At 45.7% G+C, this 26,206-nt stretch overlaps 1 protein-coding gene across 6 annotated transcripts in view; it reads left to right on the forward strand.

The window, feature by feature from the left end:
- Window positions 1–26,206, forward strand: part of LYST (lysosomal trafficking regulator) — a 1,763,279-nt gene that overhangs the window by 66,433 nt on the left and 1,670,640 nt on the right. For all 6 annotated transcript variants that reach the window (XR_012751618.1, XM_075339737.1, XM_075339736.1 and 3 more), the window contains exon 2: window positions 5,504–5,693. Coding sequence is in view for 5 of the 6 variants with exons in the window: in XM_075339737.1 (XP_075195852.1) it covers window positions 5,504–5,693 (190 nt within the window). In the remaining variant the exon portion in view is untranslated. The remainder of the gene's footprint in view (window positions 1–5,503; window positions 5,694–26,206) is intronic.

The raw sequence follows: 26,206 nt of genomic DNA on the forward strand, positions 1-26,206 counted from the left end.
AAGATAAATGGTGTAACCATGCATAGTAGTATAAACATTACATAGTATACACTGAGACTGCTGTTTATAAATCATACTAGAAGGTGGCCCGTTTCTACGCATCAGGTATTCTAGAATTTGTGTAGTTAATGTATGATTTTTGTTATATATATCGATGTTGTTGTGTGTAGTTGCCAAGTGTTTGTGTAGGGCGCTGTAAATATTCTGGGTGTTGTCTGGGTGGGGGTGTGTGAGAGCGGTGTGTGTGTGTTGCGTTGTTTGTGGAGCGCTGTGTGTCTGCAGTGTTGTCTGGGTGTGGTGCTGTGTGTGTTGTGCGGTTTGTGTGGGTGTGGGCTGTGTGTGTGTGTTTTGGGGGAGGTATGTTTGTGTAATGTGTGTGTGTTGCGCGGTATGTGCGTATATTTGTGTATGCTGCGGTGTTTGGGTGTTGGGTGTTGTGTGTGTGTGTGTGTGTGTGGCGTTGTCTGTGTGTGTGGGTGTCTGTGTAGGGCGGTGTTTGTGGTTCCCAGTGTGTGGTGTGTTGTGCGGTGCGCGTGTGGCGGTGTGTGTGTGTGTGTGTGTGTTTTGGGGGGAGGTGTGCACCCCCCATCGTGCTCCATGCCCCATGCTGCGCACCCCCCATCGTGCTCCATCCCCCATGCTGTGCACCCCCCATCGTGCTCCATCCCCCCATGCTGCGCACCCCCCATCGTGTTCCATCCCCCCATGCTGCGCACCCCCCATCGTGCTCCATCCCCCATGCTGCGCACCCCCCATCGTGCTCCATCCCCCATGCTGCGCACCCCCCATCGTGCTCCATCCCCCATGCTGCGCACCCCCCATTGTGCTCCATCCCCCCATGCTGCGCACCCCCCATCGTGCTCCATCCCCCATGCTGCGCACCCCCCATCGTGCTCCATCCCCCATGCTGCGCACCCCCCATTGTGCTCCATCCCCCATGCTGCGCACCCCCCATCGTGCTCCATCCCCCATGCTGCGCACCCCCCATCGTGCTCCATCCCCCATGCTGCGCACCCCCCATCGTGCTCCATCCCCCATGCTGCGCACCCCCCAGCGTGCTCCATCCCCCATGCTGCGCACTCCCCATCGTGCTCCATAGTCACACATACACTGATCGCATACACTCACATCCCACTTCTCCCTGTGCCCTCCGGTGGGCGGTCCCAGCAGCTGTGCTGCACGCCGTGCTCCTCTGCCTTCTGCCGACACTCACAGATCCGATCGCATACACTCACACATCAGAACACACGCACATATCCGATCGCATACACGCACACATCCGATCGCATACACGCACACATCCGATCGCATACACGCACACACACACTGGCGATATCGCACATACGCGCTCACACACTCACAACATCCGGAGACACCACATGCTTTCGGCCATGTGATACTCCGGCAGGTCCTGGAAGGTCACTGCACGCACAGTATCGCCGCCGAGAAGTAAGCGATAACACTGGATGTTGTGAGTGTGTGGATGCGATCTGATGTGTGTGTGAGGTGTGTGTGAGAGTGAGTGTGATCTGATGTGTGTGTGTCTGTTCTTATGTGTATGTGTGTGTGTGTGTGTGTGTGTGTTCCGCCGCTGCAGGACCTTGATGCGCTCACCTGCTCCCAGTCGGCGTCTGGTGAGTATGACTGCGGGGTCTTCTTTCTTCTGTCTTCTCTCTTCTGGGGGTGTCCGCTGCCTATAATGAAGTGTCTTTAACTCTTTCACCGCTGCATGACACTTCATTATTGACCGCAGCGTATGCCGGCTCCCTGCAGCACGTGTACCGGGAGCCGGTGTACGCTGGTAACCATGATACACATCGGGTAACTAAGGGAAGCACTTCCTATAGTTAGCCGATGTTTATCATGGTTACCAGCGTACACCGGCTCCGTCACGATCCCAGCATCGCAAGGTTATGTCTGGGCTGGGGGAGTCGGGGCTTCGTTTGAATTTGGGGGAAGGGGCGTGGTTGAGCGGTCGATGCGTGCGGAGGGTCGGGGCGAGCGGCTAATCCATGCTGGGGGCGGGGCCAGGCCGAGCCGAGCCGCCAATCTGTGGGGGTGGGCGGGGCCAGGCCGAGCTTGGCGGCCAATCCGAAAGTTGTCACTGTAACGACACAATTTTTGAGACAGACAGACAGAATAAGGCAATTATATATATAGATAGGAGACACTGGAACAGCTTTATATACAAGGTGGCCATAAAATAACCTAAGGTGTTTGGAGCCGTGTACACACTGACCCAGTGGACAGAATTGGCTGAAAATTGGTATGTATGCTATTCAAGGCATCGGGAAACGGAAGGCATCTTAAAAAAATTTTAGTCTAAAACTCCCCACCAGGTAAAAAAGTGGTGCTGTACAGTGAACGAGCGGCCCAAAAACCGTGTGCCAATAATTGGAGATGTCACAACTATTCCACAGACAAGCATAACTGTTCAATATGGCCGCCATCATGCATGGTGATCATGTTCCTCCTATGCAGAACATGCTTAACTCTTGTGTGTTACATGTCTGGTGGGATTCTGCGCACTTCCAAAATGATGCGGTCTTTAAGGTCAGCCAGGGTGTCGACATTTCCCCGATTAAACATGCTCTTAAACTTGTCCCTACAACCAGAAATCACAAGGATTGAGATCGGGCAAATGCGGTGGCCATGCGTTAAGGAAGGAGCTGCTCAGAATCCTGTCATCATGAAAATGTACACGCAGAATGTTCTTAACACGATTTGCGATTTGAGGAGGTGCTCCATCATGCATGAAGGTGGTCGTCTGAAGACACTGCCGCTGTTGGAGTTGTGGAACGACCACTGTTTTCCAGAGTTGTCTGGAATATCGCTACTGTCACGGAACAGGTAGCAACACCAGTTCTGATTTCTTCATAAAAGAACACCACGAGGATGAATGATTAGGTGAAGGCACACCAAACAGTTATTTTTGGCGAATGCAGCAGAGCCTCCTCAACGGCATGCAGATTGTCGGTAGGCCATATGCAACAGTTTTGTGTGTTCACCATTCCATTCAAGTAAAAAATGCGCTTATTCGCACCACAGAACATTCCATGGCCAATTGCCATCCACTTCCACTCTCGTCAGAAACATGAATGCAAATGTCATGCGGGTATCATTGTCACCAGGAAGAAGTTCATGATGGCTAATTTTGTACGGGTATCTCTGCAAGACTTTTTGGAGAACTTTCCCGCTGTGCTGTACGGGAGTCTCAATTGCCTGGAAACACTGCGTGCACTGCTGTTCCCTGCAGGGTTTTGTTATTTGTTCAATGTCGGCAGTGGCAATGTCTTCCACAACCTCTCTGATTACTGGTCGTCGCCTGCACCCTGGCTGAACACTCAGTAACCCTGTTGCTTCAAAATATGTCACCATCTGTCTCAGCGAATTGACAGCCTTTGGACCGCTACGTGTGTGAAGGTCTTTCAAACGATGAACGGTTCTCAGTGCAGCTGTAGCATTCCTGGCAGCGCAGGATTCGACAAAAAGACACGCATCTTGCAGACTGAGTTGCAAGGCGCGCTCACTGTACAGTGCCACTTTTTCACCTGGTGGGGAGTTTTAGTATAAAACCTTTTTTAAGATGCCTTCTGTTTCGCCATGCCTTGAATAGCATGCATACCAATTTTCAGCCAATTCTGTCCACTTGGTTAGTCTTCACACGGGTCCAAACACCTTAAGTTATTTTATGGCCACCTTGTACATCATATAGGATACACGCAGACAGCTTTTTTTTATATCACATAGGAGACACAGAGACTGCTGTATATTCGTCACATCGGTGACACTGGGGCTGGAGTGAATACATCACATTGGATACTGTGTGACTGCTGTATGTACATAACATAGAAGACAATGAGAATACTGAATATACATCATATTGGAGACTTTGCGACTGCTGTGTATATACATTACATGGCACCGACTGCGGTGTACACATTACAAAGGATTTTGCTAAAGGCAACTAAACCCCTAAACTAAAGACTAAATAATATGTAACTTTTATTTACTTCATTTTTAAAAGTAAATCATTGACACACACAGAATATTAAAAACACTAAATGCAGTGACCCATATTAAATTTCCTGTATTATAGCCATGCCAGCTGCAAATTTGAATTACATCTCCATTTGACCTTTTTGTCTTACACCTGCAGCCTAGTATCCTATATACTAGTACACTTCCTTGTTACTAATGGTTACTGCATTTGCTCATTAAAAACCTCCCCAACATATTTCACCACACTGGCGTCATAGGGGAAAGAGACGATTAACTACAGTACAAATTTCTTCAAGTCGATCTATACATTACCAAGGAGACATTGTGACTGTTGTCTTCATCATTAGGAATGAGACTGGAGTGCAGTGCAGAGTGCTAAATCCACACAAAAAGAATGTCCTGATGCTAGCACTACTCAAGAGTCAGGACATAATCCCTCATTGCATAAAGAAGTGAACAATCTAAAAAAGAATGATAGGGCCAGCAGCACAAGTGCTGCGATTCCCGGGAGCCAGAAAAAAAATGATATATTGTAGCTTGTTTACAGCCAACAGACCTTGAGGTGGTGTCACACACAGCGACTGCGACAACGACGTCGCTGCTACGTCACCATTTTCTGTGACGTAGCAGCGACGTCCTGTCGCTGTGTGCGACATCCAGCAACGAGCTGGCCCCTGCTGTGAGGTTGCCGCTCGTTGCTGAATAACCTGCTTCATTTTTTGCTCGTCGCTCTCCTGCTGTGAAGCACACATCGCTGTGTGTGACAGCGAGAGAGCGACGAACTGAAGCGAGCAGGGAGCAGGAGCCGGCGTCTGGCAGCCTGCGGTAAGCTGTAACCACGGTAAACATCGGGTAACCAAGAAGCCCTTTCCTTGGTTACCCGATATTTACATTAGTTACTAGCACCGTGCTCTCACGCTGCCAGTGCCTGCTCCCTGCATACGTAGCTGAAGTACACATCGGGTTAATTACCCGATGTGTACTCCAGCTATGTGAGCAGGGAGCCGGCACTGGCAGCGTGAGAGCACACCGCTTAGCGCTGGCTCCCTGCACATGTAGCCGGAGTACACATCAGGTAATAAACCCGATGTGTACCCTGGCTAGGAGAGCAGGGAGCCAGCGCTAAGCCTATACGCTGGTAACCAAGGTAAATGTCGGGTAATGGTTACCAGATATTTACCTTAGTTACCAAGTGCAGCATCGCTTCCATAGCGACGCGTGTTATGATCGCTGCTGCGTCTGCTGTGTTTGACAGCTAAGCAGCGATCATAACAGCGACATACTAGGTCGCTGTTGCGTCACAGAAAATGGTGACGTAACAGCGACGTCGCTGTCGCTATGTGTGAACCCAGCTTTAGGGTCCCCACCCCTGATGTAGCACTTGCATTTTATTGCAATTAAACCTCTTACCTTTTAATTGCAACTTTGTGTTGTAGTAGATTGTTTCAATGCATTAGGTGTACAAATACAGTGTAAATAATGTTGTTTCTCTTTTTTCTAGATTCATCATGAATGTCCACTGCAATGACCTAGCCAGAGAATTTCTGTCTGATGTTAATAAACGTTGTAGTGTGCAGGGGGAGATTAAGGATGATGAAGAGTATGAAAACCATATAGCAATACTTGTGGAATACCTAACAAATGGACGAGGACAGCTGTTACTTGCCACGCTCAATAAAACGGTTGATGCGGTACGTAATATTACCTACATTATTATATATATATATATATATATATATATATATATATATATATATATATATAAAAAAAAAAAAGTTCCATTAAAGGGAAGGTGTCGTCAAAAAAAGTAAAACAATTCAATAACTGAAAAAATGTAAAGAATTAATGTTTTGTATAAATATTATTTTTTGTTTTTTAATTGAGCAAAAAATAAAAAAACTAATGTCAAAAGTTTGATATTTTCCACTCTTAGGCTATGTGCGCACTTACCGGATTTTTCGCGGATTTTGCCGCGGATTTGCTGCATGTTTCGCTGCAGAAAATGTTCATAACATCTCTGCAGTGAATCACCAGCAAATCCTATGGAGAAAAAAAATCCTGTGCGCACTGGGCGGAATTTGACAGCTGCATGTTTTGCTGCGGGAATCCCGCAGCAAAAACAAGTGCATGTCACTTCTTTTCCGCACAGCGCTGCGGGATTTCACTCCATTGACTCAATGTTAATCAAGAAATCCCGCAGGGAATAACGCAGGCAGCAAATTCTGTGCGGTTCACTGCGTTTTCCTGCGTTATTCCCTGCGGTATTTTGCGGTTTACCTCCGGTAATGTGCATCACTTGCTTGCGGTTTTGCAGGGAAGTGATGTCATTACAGGAAGAGGAAGCCGTGCAGAGTAAACACACACACAGATCACAGACACAGACATCACAGACACAGATCACATAGACACAGACACATAGAACACACATAGAAAGAAAACGGAAATATAGAAAAAAAAGAACGTGGGCTCCGCTGTATATTTACCTTCCAGCCGAGGTAAGCACACAGCGGCGGCCCGGTATTCTCAGGCTGGGGAGGGAGAGGGGCAGGGGTAATGTCCCCCGCCTCACTCCCCCTCCGGCAGCCGAGAATATCAGCCGCAGCTGCCCCGGCACTGTCGCATGCAATATGCGACAATACCGGCGTGTCCTCGGCTCTTCTTGCCACCGTGTAGCAGTGGTGGCAAGGTAATACAAGGGGTTAATGGTGATGGGGGACCACCGCCATTAACCCCAGGCTTGATCATGGCAGCGTCTATGTGACAGCTGACATGATCAACCCGTAAGTAAAGTGAAAAAAAACACAGACACCGAAAAATCCTTTATTTTAAATAAAACAAACAAGCCTCGTTCACCATTTTATTAACCCCCCCCAAACAAAGCTCCGGCGTAATCCAGGTCCGACGTCCAGCGCTGCTTCCATCCAGCCGCGACTGTCACAGACACAGGCTGAATGAAAGCAGCAGAGGTAATTACCGGTCATTTCCCACGACCGGTAATGTGAACTCACTGCCAACCGTGGGAAATGCAGCGATCTGTCATCTATCTATCTATCTATCCCTCTGTCTATCTATCCCTCTATCTATTCTTCTGTCTATCTACTCTCAGAATTAAATGACTTTTTTTTTTTTTTTTTTCTTCAATGTGCTTTATTGCATTGAATGCAATAAAGCACATCCCAACCCGCACGCGGCAAAACCGCGGCAATACCGCGAATAATACCGCGGTAAAACCGCAGCAAACCGCGGCAAACCGCATGCGGTTTTCGGGTGCGGTTTCCCGCGGTTTTTTACCGCGGGTGCGGTAATCTTTGAGGGCATGCGGAATTTTCTCAAGAAAATTCCACTTCCCAGTGCGCACAGAGCCTTAAGCACTAGGGGGAGTAGGTGCTCAAATCCTAGTGTATAACTAGATCACATTACAACTGCAGAGAAAGTGGGCAGAATCTGCTCTCCTGTGTATGTCGTCACACCTCCCCCCTCCTGTTCTGGGTGTTTCGAAAAGGATAAAGAAAGATGAAGTTTAGAAAGACAATGCAGAGCCATATTGTTGGTGACCGACAAGTGATCCTAATATGTCTAAAGTGTCACCAAGGACAGCTGGCATATTGTTCCACTGTATACTCTGCCCCCATATTCTTGTGTCCGCCCATATTTCTGTGCTGTATTAAAAATTAATTCCATAATCAATTATTTTTATTTATTTGTATTGGTTTATTTTTTATCTAATTGGTATTTGTTATTATTATTATTATTACACATACCACATATTGAGATAATTCCCATCACTAAGATCCTATCTTTAAGGCCATTGAGTTCAATCAATAGCCGAACATGTTGATGATCCACAGTAAGGCAAAAACACCGTGCGGCTCCTATTGAGGAGCGAGTTTCGAAATACTCGGATTTGCTATACTCGTAACGTGTACTGTCTAATACTCGCATATTCATTCTAATTAGTGTATGTAATTCAAGTCAATGGGGAATAATTGCAATGTAATAAGTAACCCGGACGCCGTACTATTCATGCAAGTAGTGAATAGTACAGCATTCGGGTTACTCGTTACTTTGCGAGTTTTTCCCCATTGACTTCTATTACACACACTATTTGGAATGAATACTCCAGTATTAGAGAGTACTCGTTATGAGTATCGTGAATCCGAGTATTTCGAAACGCTCTCATCATTGTAAGCTCCATATTAAGTGAAAAAATCCTTTTCGACTCCACATATGGCAATCAGACTAGTTCCCTGGATCAACACCCCATCACAGAATTTAGTCCATAACCTGTATTTGTATTTTTCAAGAAAGGCTTTCAGGCCTACCTTGAATTTTAGTAGTGAATCAACCATTAGAACATCATGTCACAAAGAGTTCCATAGTCCCACTGCTCTAACAGTAAAGAATCTCCATCTGTGATTATGGTTAATCTTGTTTCTTCTAGACCAGGGGTCCCCAACCTTTTTTAGCTTGAGAGCCACATTCGACTTTAAAAGTTGGTCGAGAACCACATTGTAGAGATAAAGACGTAGTCAAAGCCAATTTAGCAGTAGAAAACAGGAAACAACAATTGGAAATAAAGAATCTTCCCCATATTGATATCGGAGCTCAAAAATGATCTCCATACACAACAAAATCTACTATACCAAGACCAATAATACAACATACAAGGGAGAAATACTGCCAGACCATGACCAGACAACATATTACCACCACATAGTGACTTATACAGGCTCATACAAGAGAGAAACACCGACACTATGAACAGATAACCTATTACCAACACATAGTGATCAAATACAACCACATACAAGAGAGTACAACCACACCATAATGAAACTACGCAGTATCCGAATATTACCACATGCAAGGGAGAGATACCGCAACACTATGACCACGCCATATAATGACCAAATAATACCACACACAAGAGACAAATACCACCACACCATGACCAGACCACATATTACTACCACACAGGGACATATAATACTACAATAATGATCATGAATAAAAACCTCAATACGAATAACACTAATATTATCAATGCCATTTTACACAGGAGCTCTGTATATAGTGTACAGGTAATACAGTGATTACCAGTGACATTTTACACAGGTGCTGTGTATATAGTGTATCGTGTGTGTGTGTGTGTATATGTAATACACTGTCTTCTAGCTGAAGTTATTCAACTTCGCTTTTCCTCTTCATCTGGCACTGACCGCCATCACTTTTTCCTACCATGATGCGAGGCTACAGAAAATAAGACACAGTCACCTATAGTTGATCACTTTCAGTGCACATTACACACTTTTTCACCAATTTCTACACTACATCAGGCTTTATTTCCCCCATGTAAGACAGTATCCTCAAAATGAACTTATATTTCATCAGTAGTAATGTCCCCTAAATTGCCCCTACAGTAATTATGCCCCACTTGACACCATAAACCAATAATTTTTGTCCCCCATTCTGGCCCCTTTTATTTAATTATGTCTGGGGAAACAAGTGGAATCAGTAGGGGTTGTTAATTCCTGCACAAAATATCCCATTACACACTGCTCCTCCCCAAAATAGCCTCACAAAATGCCCTTTCCATAGTGCCCCCCCAACTTGGCCTTTCTAGAATATCTCCCCATAATACATCCGTACATAATTCCCCCCCCTACTCATTATACTATGTCGCCTTTCACAATCCCCTTCCTAATTGCCTCATAATGAACCTCATTACCACATAATGTCCCCCATTGCTCCTTAATGTCCCAATTTGCTTCATAATTTCCTCCATTGCTCCATAATGTTACCATTGCCCCAAAATGTCTCTCATTGACCCATAATGTGCCAACTTGCCTCATAATGTTCCCATTTCCCCACAATGTCCCAATTTACTCTAATGTCCCAGTTTGCTTCCTAATGTCCCCCATTTCCCCAAAATGTCCCCCATTTCCCCATAATGTCCCAATTCGCTTCATAATGTCCCCCATTGCCCCATTATGTCCCAGTTTGTTTTATAATGTCCCCCACTCGCCCATAATATCCCTAATTGTCCCTTGTAAAGTAACACCACTCCTCCCCCACCACAACCCCTCATCTACCATTATTGCACATGTCATCTTCGGCTCCTGCTGGAGCGTTTATCTGTGCCTGCACGTCCTCTTTCTCTTCTCAGCAACCCCTGCCCCGGTGATGACAGCGTGTCGGTGCTGTGCTGAGCAGCTCTTCTGCCTCAGTCCTGTTGCAGCACTATTCAAATGTATGTGCGCCTGAAAGACATGCATACATTTGAATAGAGGCGGGGTTTTCAGGTCCTATTGCAGGCCTAGACTCACGCAGTGCATTCTTAGGACCTTAGGTGAGTCACCTGACAGTGATATCACCAAAGGTCATTCTGCAACTGCAGAAAGTTTAGCGATGGTACAGAACTTGTACTATCGCTGAAGTTTATGATTGAAAGGCTGGAGGCTCCTCAGCGCGTGAGGGCCCTGGTGCAGCCCAGTCTGCACACCAATAAACGCCATCCCTGAGAAGCAAATAGTCCTGCAACCCTGTACATTACCATTGACCAATGGCGAGCAACATGTGAGTAGCAGGCGAGCCACATGTGGCTCGCGTGTGATGGGTTGGGGACCCCTGCTCTAGACAGGGAATGTTCCCTTGTCCCCTTCACAGGTCTAGGTGTTAAATATCATTAGAAAGGGTCCTGTACTATCCACTCATATAGTTGTAAATTGCGATAAGATTGACCCTCAGTCTTTGTTTTTCCAAGCTGAATAACTCCACGTTTATTAATCTGTCTTGGTTTTGCTGTTTACCCATTCCATTAAGAATCCTGGTTGCTCTTCTCTGCATATGCTCTAGTTCAGCTATGTCTTTCTTATACACTGGAAATCAAAATTGTACACAGTATTCTTATTGTAACTGCACTTGTGACTGTATACAAGCAAAACTATGTTCTCGTCATGAGCATCTATGCCTCATTAAATGCATCCCATTATTTTATTAGCCTTTTAGCAGCTGCCTGGCCCTGGTCACTCTAGTTGAGTTTGCTGTCCACCTATACACCCAAGTCTTTTTCAGTGAATGTTTTTACCCAGTATTTTTATCATTTAGTACATAATTACACATTTTATTTCCTCAGCCCAAGTACATGACCTTACATTTAGCTATATTAAAGGGGTCGTCCAAAGGCAAATGGAAATTTAATTAAAATCCCTATGTATTTGAAGTTCTAGTCTAAGCTATTTTCTGCCATACTTGTATTAAAAATTCCCTACCATTCCCTAACTACACTATCTAACTCAGGGGTGGGGAACCTCACGGCTTCGGGCCGCATGTGGCCTACGTTGGCCTTTTGTTTGGCCCCTGGCTGATTCCAAGGACAGCAACGTTTACTGCAAATACATGCATGCAGTGGTCACGACTAAACACTGCATGCATGTGCATTGACGGATTACATCACCACTGTCAGGTTTCCGGGTTTTCCAGTTCTCTGTTGAAGAAGCTTGCCCTCGGTTAACATGGAGTTTACTGTTCTGTTGCCCTACTTCCTGTCCAGCTGCTTAAAAGGCCGCCTCTAAGCCTAGTCCAGTGCCTGAGTATACTGCTTGCTGTGTGCTCCTGCTTTGCTGTTTCTACTTCCTGATTGCCTTGGATTCTCCTGAAACTCTACCGACCGACTCTGGACCATACCCGGTTTTTCTTCAAGCTGTGCCCGGACTCCGTCTGCCGTCTTTGATCAGCACTCTGCCCGGTTCGTAACCACTCTGGACAATCATCCCGTACGGACACTCCTGGACTATACCACTTGCCCCTTGTGTACCGGCTGCTGCGCATTTAGGCCTTCCGGGGTTGATTGCCGGACAGTCCCTGTATAGGGGTTCGCTCTGGTGGTCTCCCTGGGGGAGTCCGGTGCGTGGCCCCGGGAATCCCCTTCGCTCCGTTTCGTGAAAGTGTTTTGTGTGTTGTTTTACTGTGTTTATTCCCGTTGTGTATCTACCGTGGTTACATATTATATAACATCTTGTACCAAGAACTCGTCTCTGTTGTCATTGCCCTAACGCAATCGAAATCCTCAGAACATACAGTAGTATTACAACCACACTGGCCAGTTCGAGGATGTATTTTGTAGGTGGAGTTAGTCTACAATGTTCTCCCATCCCATAGATGAGGAAAGTAGCGGCAGCTCACCATCCCCAGTGCTGTATATGACCCCAAGCCCTCCCCAGTTTCTCCTGTGAGGTGTTTGTATAGCAGTCCCAGCATCTCCCTTAGGTTTTCTAAAGCATACACCCCATCACAAAAAGTTAACTGTGCTCCAGACTGACGTAAACCTGGAAAAGCAGTAATAACAAGAAACATGATCAATATTACCTAACATCACAGCTGCACTAAAGAGAAACCACTCCAGCCACCAGTGAAGAGGTGAGCTAATTGTTTGATCAAATAATGCAGGGTATTTTTCAAGTTGATATTTTTTTGGCACCAGCGAATGATGGTAGAAATATCCAAATGGCCCTTGGCAGAAAAAAGGTTCCCCACCCCTGATCCCAGTGCATGCTGGGATACTCAAATGAAGTGCAAGAAAAATCTTGGCCTCAAATTGTGATGTAAATTAAGGCTATGTGCCCACGGTGCTTTTTTTTTTTTTTTTTTTTTTTTTTTTTTTTCAGCACAAAAAACCTGTTTTTTTTCTGTGCTTCTTTTCATGCTTTCGTGCTTTTTTCCCCTGCTTTTCATGCTTTTTTTGTTACTATTGAATGCTTGTTTCAGCCCATTAAAGTTGAATGTGGAAAAAAAGGTGTTCTGATGTAATTTCCTTGTTCAACTCATTTTCTTTAATCTCCATTTTGGAATAAAAGTAATAGGAAAATGATGATCTATTAGATCGTTTACCGGTGCCGCTATTCACCTGCTCATTCAGGTGAATAGCGGCGGCGGGAATCAGTTGCTCGGAGATCACCGTTGCTATAGTAACCCTCTAATTAGGTTACTATGGCAATGGTGGCAGTGGTGACGTCAACGCTTACCAACCCGCAGTCTTTGCTCACACATTGAGTGATTAGACAGCACGAGGAGCAGAAGCTTTCTTCCTCCCCCGTGCTTTGTGATATAGCAGAGCTAGGTCAGTGACAGAAGACCAGGATCAAGGAGGGGCGAGAGGGAGTAATAAAGATGGAGTCCCTAAGTGTGTCTGTGTATTTATTTCTAATAAAGTATTTTTTCTGTGTGGTGCTTTTTTTAAAACTTTATTGGAGATTCTTAATGGCCGGGTCAAACTTCGCCTGACATTAAGAATCTCGGACTTAATACCAGCTGGTAAAACAAAGCTGGTATTAAAGCCTTATTACCCAGCATGCCACCCAACACCAGGTCCGCTGGAAGAGTTGGATACAGTGCCAGAAGATGGCGCTTCTATGAAAGCACCATTTTCTGGGGCAGCTGCAGACTGCAGTATGCAGCAGGGGGCCCAGAAAGCTTGGGCCACTCGGCACTGCAGATTCCAGTCCCTAGCTGTCTGGTTGTACCTGGCTGGACACAAATTGGGCAAAGTCCACGTAATTTTTTTTAGTTTTTGGCAAAAAAACCCAAGAAAATATTGCTTCCCTGGATTTTCCATTGCCAGTGAAGGTAACACCAAGTAGTAGGGGTTAGCAGCCAGTAGCTGTTTGGGTTACCCTTAGCTAGCAATAGAAAATGCAGCGGGAGCCTACGCATTTATTTTCTTTACCCCATCCTTTTGGGTTATTTGTTTTTGTTTTAGGGAGTTTAAAAAAAAAAATTAAATCGACATGGGCTTTGCCATATTTTTGTATGCCAGCCAGGTACAGCAGGCAGGTACGGGCTGCCCCTAACCCACAGCTGCCTATTTGTACCCAGCTGGGAACCAAAAATATAGGGAAGCCCCTTTTTTTTAATTATTTCATGAATTTCATAAAATAATTAAAAAAAACAAAAAAAAAACCACATGGGCTTCGCCAAATGTATGTGTCCAGCCAGGTACAACTAGGCAGCTGGGGACTGGAGTCCACAGCACAGGGTGGCCCAATTTTTCTGGGTCACCCGCTGCAAATTGCAGTCCGCAGCCACTCCAGAAAATGGCGCGTTCATAGGAAGCGCCATCTTCTGGCGCTGTATCCAACTCTTCCAGTGGCCCTGGTATCGGGTGGCTCGCTGGGTAATAATGGGGTTAGGGCCAGCTTTGTATTATCAGCTGGCCCTAAGCCTGAAATTCATGGTGTCACGCCAATATTAAAATAGCCACCATGAATTTGTAGTAAAGATAAAAAAAACACAACACAGAGAAAAGTATTTTTTATTAGAAATAAAACACAACACAATTAGTGACTCCATCTTTATTGAACTAAAGAACCCCCCTCCGCCGTAGTCCTGGGTCGAGGTTCCCGCGATGTCCTATACGGATCCAAGATCATCTGATCAGAAGGCAAACTGATCAGATCTGATTGGTTTGCCTTCCGATTAGATGATATTGGATTCAGGTCTTTGAACCTGACACAGGTTTAAGGACCTGAATCAGATAACACTTCAGCTGATTGTTTAAAAGTCCCATGGGCTCCAAGACCTGCTGGTAAGCAGCTGATGCTGTCACCTGATAGCATCATCTGATCGTTTACGTCCAGCGAAGATTAGCGGATTCATCATCTGATTGTTAAAAAGTCGGAAGTCTTTTCACCGCTGGACATAAACAATCAGCTGCTTACCAGCGAGTCCTGGAGCCCATTGGACGTGACCCGGGAGTCTGCAGAGAGGTGAGTAAGGTGCAGAGTTCATCCCAGCGGCGGATCTCCAGGAAACCCCGGTGATCCTCCTTCATGAACTGTATTCACCTTGTGACATCCCCGGACCTCTCTGTAGAGTGGTGTCGGTAAAACACTGCAAGAATATTGAATGCCTGGTGCACGGCACAAGGTGAACACAGTTCATGCAGGAGGATCACCGGGGTTTTTCGGGGTTCACTATGACGTCAGCGGGGGCTCCCTGCATTTATGTTGCATAGGCTGTGCACCAGGCATTCAGTATTCTTGCGGTGTTTTACAATTCATGCAGGAGGAATACCGGGGGGGTTTCCTGGAGATCCCCCCCACTGGGATGAACGATTCACCTTGTGACATCAGCGGGGGTCCCTGCATTGTTTACCGGGACACCTCCCTGCAGGGAAGTTCGGGGATGTCACAAGGTGAATACAATTCATGCAGGAGGATTACTGTGGGATTTTGCGGAGATTCCCCGCTGGGATGAACTCTTTACCGCGACACCTCTGCACGGACCCCCGCTGACGTCACAAGGTAAACAATGGGAGATATGGCTTGGGCTACACGGGGCACTACTGCGATGCTCGCATGACACTCAGCTCGTGCTGGCAGCACAGCAGGAGCCGAGTGTCATGCTAGTATCCCTGTGACTGCGGTCCGACTGTGCGAGCGGAGCTCAGCTGCGGGGGGCGGGCGGTCTCTGAGGGGAGGAAGGGATTTCTCCCTCTCTCCTCCGTTGCTGCGATTCATGCTCTGCACGCGCGGTACACCAGTGTACAGCGAGTGCAGTGCGATTTTTTTTTTTTTTTTTTTTTTTTTTTTTTTTCTTCTTTCCTCTTGCCCCATTCACTTGAATGGGTGCGAGAGAAAAGAGTCTTGCATTACACCCGCAGCATGCTGCGACCGTTTTAGGGCTGAGAAAATAATCGCTCATGTGTGCTGACACACAGGTTAGAATTGGTCCGAGTGGAATGCGATGTTTTATTGCACTCCACTCGCACCGATTTTCGCTGGCTATGTGGCTTTCTTCTATGCAGGAATCTACATAGCCATAGCTTTCTTTTCTCCCTAAAAATGCCCAAACGCATAAAATATAAAGCGACGTGGGCATTACACATGCGTTTTTTCCTGCTTTTTTCCCCTACTCCATTGTAGTCAATTGTGGAAAAAAGCAGGAAAAAACGCTAAAACAATTGACATGTTGCTTCTTTTTTCAGCGAGAAAAAAAGCAACTGAAAAAGAAGAAACGTGGGCACAGCAAGTCCCGATTCTCATAGACTTTGCTTGGATGCTTTTTTCTTGCTTTTATTGATTAAAAAAAGCAATGACAAACGCTAGAAAAACGCCCTGTGGGCACAAGGCCTAAAGCGCTGGATGTAGTAGCGTATGGTGCACTATAGGGTAGGGCTACCTGATGGATGATTAAAGCAGCTGTAAAAGATGCGAGCGCAGTGTCTGAACCCGCATCAAAGGCAGGCACACGTCCGAAGACTTATATCGCCCGTTAAAGTGTTAGTGAGAATTATAAGTGTACAAAAATGTTTTTTTTGAAACGTCACAAATTTATCAGTGATCAATATAAGTGAGCCTTCTTTTCAATAACAGTCATAAGGCTTCCAACTATGTAATCTGTCAGATTTTTAACCTGCTGAATATTAACTTTTTGGGTATTCTCCCATACACTGGGAAGGTGTAGGTTGACTATACAATCCCAATTAGAGTAAATTTAAAAAATGTAGCTTTTATTGGAAATTTTAAAAGACAAATATACAGCTCTGGAAAAAATTAAGATACCACTGCCCAGTTTTATAAAAATGAGCTTCTCTACATGTCTGACAGCCATTCCTTTTCAGTGTCAGTTGAATTAGAACCAGAGTACACCTCATTCTATGTAATGTGCTTCTGATTAGGTGAGCACCTGTACCAAATCTTATTTAACGATTTAAAGACTAAACACTGCTGTGGTGTTCATAATCCTATTACAATAGGACAAGCTGGATGGCAAAACAGGTGCTAGTAATATCCCAAAAGTAATAGGAATGAAAAAATAACTTCTAACCATGCCAAAGGAGTTGAAAAGAAAAGTCGTGAGTGGGGAAAAGAAGAATTAAATTCTGGCTTTAATAGCAGAGGGATACAGTGAGCGTCATGTTGTCTCGATACTTAAAATTTCTAAGACGGTAGTCCAGCCGACATTGGGGACAACAAAGCTACAGACCGGCAGGGGGTAAAAGCGACTCTCCACTGACCAGGATGACCGTCATCTTATTCTAATGTCACTCAGCAACTGCAGGATGACATCAAGTGACCTACAAAAAGAATGGCAAATGGCAGTTAGGGTGAAGTGCATGGCAATAACAGTTCGTAACAGGCTCCTAGAGGCAGGGCTCAAGTCATGTAAGGCTTTGTGCGCACTAGAAATGTGAAGTTTCTCAAGAAAATTTCTTGAGAAACGTCCGGGAGTGTAAGATTTCCGGACCTCCGGAAAAAATCCGCACCAAATACGCGGTAAATCCACATGCGGATTTGCCGCGGATTAGCCGCGATTTTCCCGCAGGTTGTTCCCTGCGGATTTTGCACACTGTACTGCAGAAATCCACAGGTATCTGCGGAAAAGAATTGACATGCTCATTTTCTCAAGAAATTTTCTCAAGAAAATCTTCTCAAGGAAATTTCTTGAGGAAAATCCGCAGCGTGCGCACAGCTATTTTTTTTTCTCATAGGATTTGCTGGGAAATGTCTGCACTCAAGAAATTTCCGCAGCAAATCCGCGGGTAAAACGGCCTAGTGCGCACATAGCCTTAAGCAAGAAAAAAAAGCCTTTTTGATCAATGAGAAGCAAAGGAGAGCCAGGTTGAAGTCTGCCAAAGACCATAAGGATTGGACCATAGAGGACTGGAGTAAGGTAATCTTCTCTGATGAGTCTAATTTTCAGCTTTGCCTAACACCTGGTCATCTAATGGTTAGACTGAGACCTGGAGAGGCATACAAGCCACAGTGTCTTGCACCCACTGAAATTTGGTGGTAGATCGGTGATGATCTTAGGGATGCTTCAGCAAGGTTGTAATTGGGCATATTAAATTTTGCGAAGGATGTATGAATCAAGCTAAATACAAGGTTATCTTGGAAAAGCAGTTGCTTCCTTCTGCTCAGGCAATGTTCCCCAACTCTGATGACTGGTTTCTCCAGCAGGACAATGTGCCATGCTACACAGCTAGGTCAATCAATGTGTGGATGAAGAACCACCACATCAAAACCCCTTTCATGGACACCCCAATCTCCAGACCTGAACCCCATTGAAAACCTCTGGAATGTAATCAAGAGGAAGATGGATAGTCGCAAGCCATCAAACAAAGAAGAACTGCTTACATTTTTGCTCCAGGAGTGGCATAAGGTCACCCAAAAGCATTGTGAAAGACTGGTGGAAAGCATGCCAAGATGCATGAAAGCTGTGATTAAAAATCATGGTTATTCCAGAAAATATTGATTTCTGATCTTTTCCTGAGTTAAAACATTAATATTGTTTGTAATTGATTATGAACTTGTTTTCTTTGCATTATTTGTGGTGTCTGAAAGCAATGCATTTTTTTGTTATTTTGACCATTTTTCATTTTCAGAACATAAATACAAAATGTTTTGCTTGGAAATTCGGAGACATGTTGTCATTAGTTTATAGAATAAAAGAACATTTTACATGTTACTCAAATATACCTATAAAGAGAAAAAAATGAAAATGTTGCTGTGTTCTTTTAATTTTTGCCAGAGCTGTATATCACAAAGTTAAAAAAAATATATGGTTTAATAGGTTATAACCCTTTTAATTTAGTGCATTTGATCACAAATTGCTGGTATATTATATTATGTCAAAGTAAGTAACCAGCAAAGTTGCTGAAATGGTACTTGGCAATAAATTTCACGTTAGTTATTTTATCAGTATGCACAGTAAATACGTGGTAATTATATACTGCTCTGATTCATCTCGGGCTAGCAGTATAACAAATAGTATGATGGCTGATATTTTCATTTGATTGATAGGACTGATATAAATGAGTCAACATGATTGCAAGTGACACAGTGGCGTTATTGATACGTCCCAAGCGTAGAGTCAGAAAACTATTCAGTATCAGTTTTGACCACCATAGCCTAAAGGCCCTGTCACACACAAAGATAAATCTTTGGCAGATCTGTGGTTGCAGTGAAATCATGGACATATTGTTCCATTTGTACACAGCCACAAATTTGGCTCTGATTGTCCACAATTTCACTGCAACCACAGATCTGCCGCAGATTTATCTCTGTGTGTGACAGGGCCTTAAGGCTATGTTCACACAGGATGTTTTTGCAGCTTTTTTTTCCTGACCAAAACCTGATCAAAACCTGATCTTGTGGCAGGATATCTCCTGGGAGTCATCTGCGGTTTTTGTGGCGTTTTTACAGCGTTTTTTTCTTTGATGTCAAGACCAGCAATGGTTTAAGAGTATCCGAATGCTGGGCCGGGATTTATCTGGATCCAGCACACGGGTAGTGGAAAAAAAAAATAAAGCAAGCTTGCTAGACTTACCAGTCTCCGGGAGATGCTGGAGTGTATGGGCTCCATCCAGGTATGACGTCATTCAACGGGCCCCTGTCACATGGAGGCAGGGGGGTGAAGCATGATTGTAGTGGAAGGGAGAAAACATCGCCAGGCTCACTAACCAAGCTGTTCACACCTACTAACCCAGCTGGTCACGCCCACTAACCTGTAAGGAGCCCAAACATTCTAGGCTCAACTGTACCTGGTCTCGCGGCCCCTCCTACTTCTGGTGCTGCTCATTAGCCTTATGCATATTAACTGCTTCCCCCCCACTGGAGTCTGTGGGTCTATCGTACAGTAAAAAATAAAGAAAGGAAAATGACATAGGGTACCCCCCCATATTATGATACCTGGCACAGATAAAGCCTACAGCTACAGGCTGCAGCCCCCAACTGTGTGCTTATATTGGCTGTGTATCAAAATAAGAGGGACCCCATGATGTTTTTTTAATTAAATAAAAAACAGTATGTGGTTCCCCCCCGCCCCCCAAATTTGATACCCAGCCATGATAAAGCCCACAGCTGGGGCTGGACTTCTCAGGCTGGAGAGACCCAGCCTAAAAATATCAGCCAGCAGCCGCCCAGGATTGTTACATCCATTAGATGCTACAATCCCAGCACTTTATCCGGCTGTTCCCGAATAGCCCTGATGCGGTGGCAATCGGGGTAATATCAGGGGTTAATCGCAGCTTATAGTTGCGACTAAGTCCTAGATTGGTGATGGGGTTGTCTCATAGACGCCTGCCATTACCTATCTGAAATCTTTCACCACATTATCAACCCCATAGTCACACACCTGCAGGTCTGACGTAATCCACATGAGCTCCCACAGCGAGTCAGCTCTGCTACATCTGAAGATCACAGTGAGTTCCATAGAACTGGACTGCCTGCTGTGAGCTCCAGAGAATTAATGAGCCGCACGATCAGCGGTCACTTTATTTAGGTGATTTCCGGTCACAGCTGGCGATTCCTGTAACCGTAAATAGTCTGAGTGAGGTGACCGCTGAATGAGCGGCTCACTCATTCTCTCTACACTAGACCGCAGACCAGGTCTGTGATTGGTTGCAGTCAGATGCACCCCCAGCATCTGACTGCAACCAATCACAGATGAAAGCAGTGAATATGTAATGAGTGGGGGAGTGAAGGAGCCGCGCGGGATCGTACAGCCGCGCCGGCTATTCGGTAAATATAGCGCGCCTGCTCCAATACCCCTATCCCCACCACCATTTTTAAGTGCCGGTCAAATACCCTGGATCAATTCCAGGCCTAACCGGGTTATTTATTAGCCCGCTTAGACCCTCAGATCCAGGTTATCTGGGACTCCACCTGTCACTACCCTGTTTTTTCCAAAAATAAGACACTGTCTTATATTTTTCTTTGCCCCCCAAAAAAGCACTAGGGCTTATTTTTGGAGGCGGTCCTATTCTCGGAGAAACATGGTTGGGAGGTAGGTTTACCCCCCTAAACAGCAGACACCCCCCCACTCCCCAGGAGACTCATACCTACCAGACCCGAATGTCTGCGTGGCTCCCAGATCCTGCCTGTGATCTCCGGTGGGTGCTGCACGCCATCCTCCCATGCTTCTGGCTGAGACACACACACACACACACACACACACACACACACACACACACCCACACACACCCAGATCACACACACCAGGTCTCATACACACACACCAGATCACACACCTCATATTCAGCGTTAAACAATGCTTCCGGCCGCAGGGAATGTTAAGAGGAAGTCACGTGTGTCCGCAGGTCCTGTAAACAGGCATTGCTGCAGGTCCTTGCGTTTCACTGCACAGCCTCTCAGGATTCTGCCGGCGAGAAGAAATCGGTGTCGCTGCATGTGGCGAGTGTGCTATCTGATGTGTGTGCCATCCGAGGTTTGTGTGTGAGATCTGATTGTGTGCAGGTATGCGATTCACTGCAGGGCCTCCCGCTCGGCGTCTGTGAGTGTGATTGCTCGGTGCCCGCTGTCTATAATGAAGTGTCCTGCAGTATCTAACTTCTTTAGCTGCACAGACACTTCATTATTGAACCGCGACTGGGGCTTATTTTTGGGGGAGGGCTTATATTTAAGCCTTGCTCCGAAAAGGCTGAATCCCTGCTAGTGCTTATTTTTGGGGGAGGTCTTAGTTTTGGAAAAACACGGTAGGTTGAAAACCGTGGCAAAGCTGCTGAAAAGAGTTAACATGTTAATTCTTTTAAGAATGCAGCAAAACCGGAGGTGGTTCACAAAACAGTCAGGAAAAAATCCTGATGTGTGTGTTTGTGTGTTTGTTTTCAGGATTCTCATAGACTTTGCTGGGACTGCAAAAAGCAGCATTTAATTAGCATGGATTTGCATAAAACCAAGGCAAAGTCGTAGCTAAAAAACACTGCAAAAACGCCCAGTGTGGACATAGCCTTAAGCTGGGTTTACACACTGAGACTTTCTAGCGATCCAACCTGCGATCTCAACCTAGCCGGGATCGCTGCAAAGTCTCTGGTGAGCTGTCAAACAGGCAGACCTGGCCAACGACCTAACAACGATCCGGACCTGCAGAGCGACTAGCTGGTCGTTGGGGACGTGTCAAAAAAGCAGGTGAACTTCACCCGACTTCATTTAATGCCGCGCGGCTCTGTGTGTCATGTAAATAAATAAATAATTAAAAAATCCGGCGTGCGGTCCCCCCCCTATTTTAATACCAGCCAGATAAAGCCATACGGTTGCAGGCTGGTATTCTCAGGATGGGGAGCCCCACGTTATGGGGAGCCCCCCAGCCTAACAATATCAGTCAGCAGCCGCCCAGAATTGCCGCATACATTAGATGCGACAGTTCTGGCACTGTACCCGGCTCTTCCCGATTTGCCCTGGTGCGTTGGCAAATCGGGGTAATAAGGAGTTATTGGCAGCCAATAGCTGCCAATAAGTCCTAGATTAATCATGTCAGGCGTCTCCCCGAGATTCCTTCCATGATTAATCTGTAAGTGACAGTAAATAAACACACACACACCCGAAAAAATCCTTTATTAGAAATTAAAAACACAAACATATACCCTCATTACCAATTTATTACCCACAGCAAAGCCCTCCTTGTCCGGCGTAATCCACGGTCCTCCAGCGTCGCATCCAGCTCTGCTGCATGCAGGTGACAGGAGCAGCAGAAGACACAGCCGCTCCTGTCACCTCCACGCAGCTAATGAAGAGAGCCGTGTGATCGGCTGAGCTGTCACTGAGGTTACCTGGATCCAGCGGTGGCCGCGGGTAACCTCAGTGACTCACTGCAACCAATCATATTTGCCGGTAGGCGGGGAAAAGCAGGGAATAGGAGATTGTTTAATGAGCGGCCGGCTTTTTCAAAAAAGGAAAAGCCGCTGGAGCAGAGGGAACGCCGTGCAGTGCCGGTGATCGGGGATCGGTGAGTATGAGAGAGGGGGGGACACTAAAGTCACTCGGGGGGATTAGCGGTCACCGGTGAATCCTTCACCCGTGACCGCTAATCAGGACGCTACACAGACAGAGCCGCGGAGTCGCTGTCAAGTCCCCTTTACACACTGAAACTTGCTAGCGATGCATGCTGCACAGCGGGAAACAAAGGACCTAGGAATGGTCCTGAACGATTTGTAGCGATCACAACTTCACAGCAGGGGCCAGGTCGCTGATAGGTTTCACACACTGCAATGTCGCTGGGGAGGTCGCTGTAACGTCACAAAACCGGTGACGTTACAGCGATGTCGTTTGCGATGTTGCAGTGTGTAAACCCAACTTTACACAGGGCAACATATCTCCTTTGCACAGTTAATCAGGTTGTTGATTGTGGCCTATGGAATGTTGATCCATGCCTCTTCAATGGCTATGCTGAAGTTGCTGGATATGGTCAGGAAATTCAACCCGTTGTTGTATAGGCCCATCCACAGCATCCCAAACATGCTGAATGGGTGTTGTGTCCGGTGAGTATGTTGGCCATGCAAGAAGTGGGATGTTTTCACCTTTCAGAATTGTGTATAGATCCTTGCAACATGGGAATGTATTGAGAACAATACCCAGTAATATAGAATACATTTTTACATTTTCACAAATTGCAATATAGCATATATAATAATTTCGATTGTGAATCCAGGACTATATCAAAAAAGGGCATAAATCGTACAATATTTATAAGAACAAAAAAGAGAACAAACGATCAAAGCCCAATAAAGATAAAGATCAAAGTTGTACAAATAGTGAATTTTTATTATCAAGTGTTGTCACAAGTGATTATGTGGACACAAATTATGCATCATATATATATCATATTTATACAGCGGGATTATATAGTTGTAACCACCAATTACATAGCCTATTGAAAATGCAGCCTCTAATCATACATATAGTCTCCCAAAAAGACGCATAGTTAGCCATGTATACATGCCCATATCAGCACACTATATATACACCTTTATTATATGGCGCATGGTTCAAAGGAGACTACATGTATAAAGTTATGCCTATATCAGTGTGGTAAGGGATATATTCCTCAATAATATCCAGCATATGTGTCTACAGGAGAAAACCTAACAAATATGTACATCCTATAATGGCTCATTGCACATGGTTAGATGCCATATATCCTTAACATAAGGAGAGCCAGGGACTCCTATATTGGGATCCTAAACAAAAAAAGATCCAATCGTATAGATGTAATTTTTACAAATAGACAGCAGAGGTCACTATACCACAGATTTTTCCTAAGGCCAATATGTAGCCAAAAAAAGCTCTGCACCATATGCTAGACGTCCAGATTGTAGGCATAAGACCACCGATCGGCACTACCACATTGTGGCAAAGGCCGACCATAACTACCGCATATTACGGCGTACTAGAGGCACCAAGCAACAGTGGTTTACAAAACAATGCAATATGTATTTACCGCTGTAAACTGGAGTTCCAGTAAATACATATTGCATTGTTTTGTAAACCACTGTGGCTTGGTGCCTGTAGTACGCCGTAATATGCGGTAGTTATGGTCGGCCTTTGCCACAATGTGGTAGTGCCGATCGGTGGTCTAAGGCTGGGGCCACACGGGCACTACTGCGATCCACTTGCATGACACTCGGCTCGTGCTGGCAGTACAGCAGAGCCGAGTGTCATGCCTGTGTCCTTGCAACTGAGGTCCGTTCGTGCCAGCAGACCTCAGCTGCGGGGGGCGGGCCGGCACTCAGGAGGGGAGGGAGGGATTTCTCTCCCTCTCTCCTGCGTAGTCTGCTATTGTGATTCTCGCACTGCACTGGCAGTACACCGATGTACCGCGAGTGCAGTGCGATTTTTCTCTCGCCCCATTCACTTGAATGGGTGCGAGAGAAAGAGACTCAGCTTACAATCGCAGCATGCTGCGATTGTTTTCTCAGTCCGATTAGGGCTGAGAAAATAATCGCCCATGTGTGCTGACACACAGGCTGGAATTGGTCCGAGGGGAATGCGATGTTTTATCGCACTCCACTCGCACTGTTTTTCTCGCCGTGTGGCTTAGCCCTTATGCCTACAATCTGGACGTCTAGCATATGGTGCAGAGCTTTTTTTGGCTACATATTGGCCTTAGGAAAAATCTGTGGTATAGTGACCTCTGCTGTCTATTTGTAAAAATTACATCTATACGATTGGATCTTTTTTTGTTTAGGATCCCAATATATGAGTCCCTGGCTCTCCTTATGTTAAGGATATATGGCATCTAACCATGTGCAATGAGCCATTATAGGATGTACATATTTGTTAGGTTTTCTCCTGTAGACACATATGCTGGATATTATTGAGAAATAATATAACTTTATACATGTAGTCTCCTTTGAACCATGTGCCATATAATAAAGGTGTATATATAGTGTGCTGATATGGGCATGTATACATGGCTAACTATGCGTCTTTTTGGGAGACTATATGTATGATTAGAGGCTGCATTTTCAGTAGGCTATGTAATTGGTGGTTACAACTATATAATCCCGCTGTATAAATATGATATATATATGATGCATAATTTGTGTCCACATAATCACTTGTGACAACACTTGATAATAAAAATTCACTATTTGTACAACTTTGATCTTTATCTTTATTGAACATGGAAATGTGCATTATCATTCTGCAAAATGAGGTGATGTTCCTTGCTGAATGGCACAACAATGGGCCTCAGAAATTGTCATGGTATCTTAGTGCAATTAAAGGGGTTATCCGGCTTAATTTGCTTTTTTTTTATTATTTCCCTATTGGGCTACATTGGGGCAGGTAAGTAGATAGAGACCACTTACCTGCCCTGCTGTCAGCCCCTCTCCCCCGGCTCAGAGTGGTCATGTGACCGCTCCTGCCGCGATTTTGCTGTTTCCGGTCATTTCATGTCAACATGGGCAGGACCATGTTGACATGCAAATGTGGAAACAGCATGTTGCCTACCTGCTGGGCGGGTACAGTGCGATGAGCCCCGCCCCCTTCCCTGCACCCTCCCACACATTCCCCCGCACCTCCCCCTGCACTGCTGTGGGGGTCCGTGCCCTGGGGGAGTGGCCTGGCGGCGGCTGCCATGGTGTCAGCGCCAGCAGTGGGCCCCCTGCTCAGGATCACACATTCAAATATACCGGCATCGCAGATCACCGATGCCGGTACATTTGAAAGTGCTGATGAGAAGCAGCGCAGCGCTGCTTCTCATCACCGTCCCTCCTGCTGTCTGAGCTCTCTTCAGCACAGCGGTGATGTCACCACTGTGCTGATATGTCTAGAGCACAGACAGCGCGCGAACGTGCAGGAGCGGCGGGGACCGATGACGGGTGAGTATGTACTCCCTATGGGGTGGTGTGTGTGTGTGTGTGTGTGTGTGTGTATGTATGTTTGTGTATGCAGTGCACAGCCTG

This window comes from Anomaloglossus baeobatrachus, chromosome 3, assembly GCF_048569485.1.
Source record: "Anomaloglossus baeobatrachus isolate aAnoBae1 chromosome 3, aAnoBae1.hap1, whole genome shotgun sequence".
NCBI classification, from domain to species: Eukaryota; Metazoa; Chordata; class Amphibia; order Anura; family Aromobatidae; genus Anomaloglossus; species Anomaloglossus baeobatrachus.